Source organism: Penicillium canescens (genome assembly GCF_028828765.1).
Source record: "Penicillium canescens strain IBT 15451 chromosome Unknown utg000010l_segment0_segment0, whole genome shotgun sequence".
Taxonomy (NCBI): Eukaryota; Fungi; Ascomycota; class Eurotiomycetes; order Eurotiales; family Aspergillaceae; genus Penicillium; species Penicillium canescens.
In genome coordinates this window covers 4042875-4047042 of record NW_026703972.1, presented here as the reverse complement: position 1 = coordinate 4047042, position 4168 = coordinate 4042875, and the positions used below count along the sequence as shown (strand labels likewise).

Genomic DNA, 4168 nt, shown 5'->3' with positions numbered 1-4168 from the left:
GGGGCGCACACTTGAACTGCAGCTACCGATTTTCTTTATCGCTCTAGCCGAATTGGAGTTTCTGCCGGAACTTGTGGGACATCTTTGTGTGTCACCGCCTCTCGAGATATATATCCATGAGTTCATTTTTCAATGACTTGCGCATCCCAGACGTAAAACACGTGCGTCCGCAAAACCCCCTCCTTCCACGCCACACCCACCAGCACAACATCCGCTGTGCATAACCTTGCATGTACCGTCTGCTAAATGCCTGTTCTATCCATCATGGCAGGTTTGCGCGTGCGGTCGTCAGAGTTACTAGCCGGGACGAATGATCCGGGTCTGGACCAGCGGGTCAGCATCGCGTTCATTGTGATTGATACGTTTTTCATGCTGGTGTTCTACGTGAGCAGGTATTTCAATCCCAAGGCCGTGGGAGTGCCCATGGTGATGTGTAATACGCTGTGCTATGTGTTTTGTATTGGGAGCGCGGCGACGGGAATCTGTTAGTCTTTCCTCTCTTGTCTTCTCGCATGGGCTATTGGCTTTAGAAGGACAATTTGAGAATACGAATGAGGTGGAAACATTGAGCATTTTCCACTGCTTGAGCAGAAAAAAGCCAAACATGACGCTGCGATGGCTTAACTCAAGATGGGGAAACTCGATGAGTGAATGATGGACACTAACTCTCGATAGTAATGGTTAAAATAGGCGGCGTAGGGTACCACGTCAATGCCGTCCCTGTGACCACCTTTCAGACCTGGCTGCAACTATCCAAAGTTCTCGAGTTCACCTACACACCCGCCGTCATGTTTGCCAAGCTTGCCGCTCTATTCCTCTACTATCAAGTCTTCGAAATCTCACGTTATCGTCGCATGATCGCTGGCATTGGCGTGATTATCATCCTTCAAGGCTTGGTTTCCCTTATCCTAGCTTTTTCGATTTGCCGACCTTTCAGGTACTTCTGGACCCAGGCGATTGATGTCAACGACGGAACTTGTGGAGACGTTATGCTTTTTTATAAGAGCTATAGCATTCCGAGTCTGGTTACGGATGTGGTGATGCTGGTGCTCCCGTGGCCGATTCTTCTCCAATTGCAAATGCACACTTCAGAAAAAATCGGCCTTATACTTACTTTTCTGGCTGCTTCGCTGTAAGTTACACGCCTCGTTTCCGCTTACTCCTGCGTCTCGCCTAGATGAAGAACATAAAATATTGATACGACTTAGGGGCATAATAACATGCGCGCTTCGCTTCTCTGTGTTTTTCACCGTCCCGCTCTTCTCGGACCCAACATGGCACGCCTCAGGGGGTCCCATGATCTATGCCCTCGTTGAACCCTCCATCTACATGATTGCTAGCATACTGCCCACCACGCGACATCTTTACCGGCGAGTCTGCAGAAAAGTGAGACAAGCTGCGCAGCTGTGGAGTGCGAATAGCAACAGTGGCCTGGAGGTTAGCAGCAGTCTTTCTCAACCGGCAGAACTCCAGCGTATCAAGAACAGTGACAAAAATAGCCGCGGAATCACACGACATGTGGATATCTGGCAGGCAACTACAAATGCAAGTCAGGAGGAACTGACGCTGGGGGAGTGGTATCAGAATCGGCAGGAGTGGAATCAGGCCAGCAGACACTTCATCGCGGAGTACACCAGGAGCGCGTTCTTCGGCGAGCAGTGCGATCACGAGGCATTAGGAGGAATTGGTAACACCGACGAAAGACATGACTTTGCCTAGCGCTTGACAGCCCTTCTCCTAGATGGGCTGGTTGTACCAATTGGGCTGACTGCAGTCAGGCCAGCGGAGCTTGCTGATAGATTGCGGCTGACTTACTTTCTCTATTGTCTGTTCTTGGCGTTGCACAAGGGAGTCCTATAGACGTGCTACTACCAAGTAGCGGTTAGTGACAGCTCGATCACATTGGCCGGGTTTTGTAGGCTGTTGATGCAGTCCCGATCCCAGCAGATGTAGCTGGTGGTGGCCGAGTCCAGCGGGGTGCCGGTGCGTGGGTATGAAGGGACTTCAATCCCACTCTCACGATATTAATCCTTGGTCTATTGGAAGGTGGCGGACCCTGCTAAAGTTCCATCTGACTTGTTCGTATACTTTGCGAATTATCTTTGGTGACCTAGAAGCACTCTATTCAGCCTTTGAGGAATGGTCCCTGGACGGCTGCACGGATCGCTGTTTCTTCCATCAATGTGCGACCACGTGGGCGCGCTTCTTGCAGGAGTTGCCTTTCTTGGAATCCCTCTGCACCATATTGATGGACGATCCAGGGACCCCTTGTGTAAGTGCACGCAGCCTCTTTCTCCGTACCGTCTGCTCGGTCTCACAAAGGCAGTTCCAAATTGTAGTCAGGTGGACCGAATCTTTGTCTTTCTGGATAGCATATCACACCAAGCGGGTATATTGATAGTGAGATTGCCCTTGATTGGCTATATTTCTCTGATAAGGAGACCAAATCTAAGGCAAAGAACCACTACGTTTTGTCGACAGTCATCCTGCCCATAATACTACAGAGTTTCTTCAATATCGTCTTGATAATGGCATCAAAGCATGGCCTTTCCTTCCAATATGATCCACTTATGCCAGCCTCTTGATCAGAATCCATATCTTGTATCTAAACAGGCTCTCAAGAGGTAGACCTCGAAATGGGGCGGATCCGGATCCAACTTTTGAATCCTGATCCTGATCCGCCGGATTTCCGGATCGAATTCTTTGATCCGGATCCGCACCGCGGTTCTACGCAAGGCGGATTAGGATCAATCCGTTTCGATCCTGATTTGCATAAACTCGCCAAGACTTTCCTGTTTTGGCGGATATAAATGATGACTTATCTAAATAAAATACTGTAATATACACTTGTTCTGGTCAATGCATTCATAACTCCTAAGATTTAGTGATTTTTTGGTTGAAATTTCATGTTTTGAAACCGTATGTAAATCATTTTACCTATGGAATTTGAATAATAGAAGTCGTAACATCATTTCCGACCTTGGTTGTTAGCCAATTATTAAAGTAAAGTTGAGGTGTTGTACAGTCAACTCTCGCTTATACCACAGCATACTATCCAAGCCAAATTACGTGGTATAATTGAGTTGTGTTTTGGTGAGAGGATGACATAATATTTGACAAGCTAACTCTAAGCCCTAATACCTATTTAGTCTTCCATCCCATCATCTGATCCAAAGTCACCTGACGTTTCTCATCAATCTGAATCCTGCCAAAGTCGCTGATTAAGCTCTCAATTTGTCTAATATGGTCCGAGGTACCCTTTTCTTTGCTACAAACCCATAGTAGGATATCCTGGAGGCTGTCCAATATAGCAGAATTAGACAGAAGCTCAGGTGGGGGCCCATCAATGTCAATATCCTGAATTTCTGAGGTTGTTGGGGCAATATATATATCTTGCTCATTGGTCTCATCTCGCCCTTCAGTCCCATCTTCTAACATGTCTTCGTCCGAAGGGTTCAAAAACTCGTCAAATGGCACAATATCTTTATCACCAAGCTTATCAATTGCTTGATTATATAGACTTTCAATCTCATCACTCAATCCGGGCTCGGAAAATAGTGCAGACTCAGGTGCGGACTCGGGCGCGGACTCAGGTATAGGTATAGACTTTGGACTAATCAAAGTACTTTGTTTAAAGCAATTGATAATCGTTTGGTCTGATACACTTGTTCTCCAAACTTGCGTTACCCAGGTAACAGTATAATAAATGCTCATTCTTTGTTTTGGGTCTATCCCACGATCAAGAAAAGCAATCATATAGCGCATCCATTTCTTCCGATAATGGTGCTTCAAGTTTTGGATAATACCTTGGTCCAAGGGTTGATAAATTGAAGTTGCGTTTGCTGGCAAAAAAACAACCGTAATCCGGGGTGGTGGTGGCGCTCGCTGGAGTCCAATAACATGTGGTGAAGCATTGTCTAAAAGGAGCAAAGCTTTCTTATCTAAGGGAATACGCCCATAGAAAGATCGCAACCAGTCCTCCATAATGTCATGACGCATCCATGCTGCCTTGTTGTGACGCCAAACACATCCCAGAGCTCGGAAATTAACCCCCCGGAGTGCGCGAGGGGTTTTTGCTGTGCCAATCAACCATAAAGGGACTCGATCGGAACCATCCGCATTTGATGCAACAACAATAGTGATTCGTGTTTTATCAAGCTTTTTGCCA

General features: G+C 46.9%; 1 protein-coding gene across 1 annotated transcript; it reads left to right on the top strand.

The window, feature by feature from the left end:
* Positions 1-264: 264 nt before the first annotated feature.
* Positions 265-1719, top strand: N7446_012637 (uncharacterized protein; the record flags this gene model as incomplete). Its single annotated transcript, XM_058521379.1, has 3 exons — positions 265-484; positions 676-1132; positions 1209-1719. The coding sequence occupies 3 exons, from the start codon at positions 265-267 to the stop codon at positions 1717-1719; spliced, it is 1188 nt and encodes a 395-aa protein (XP_058366745.1).
* Between the last annotated feature and the right edge of the window lie 2449 nt (positions 1720-4168).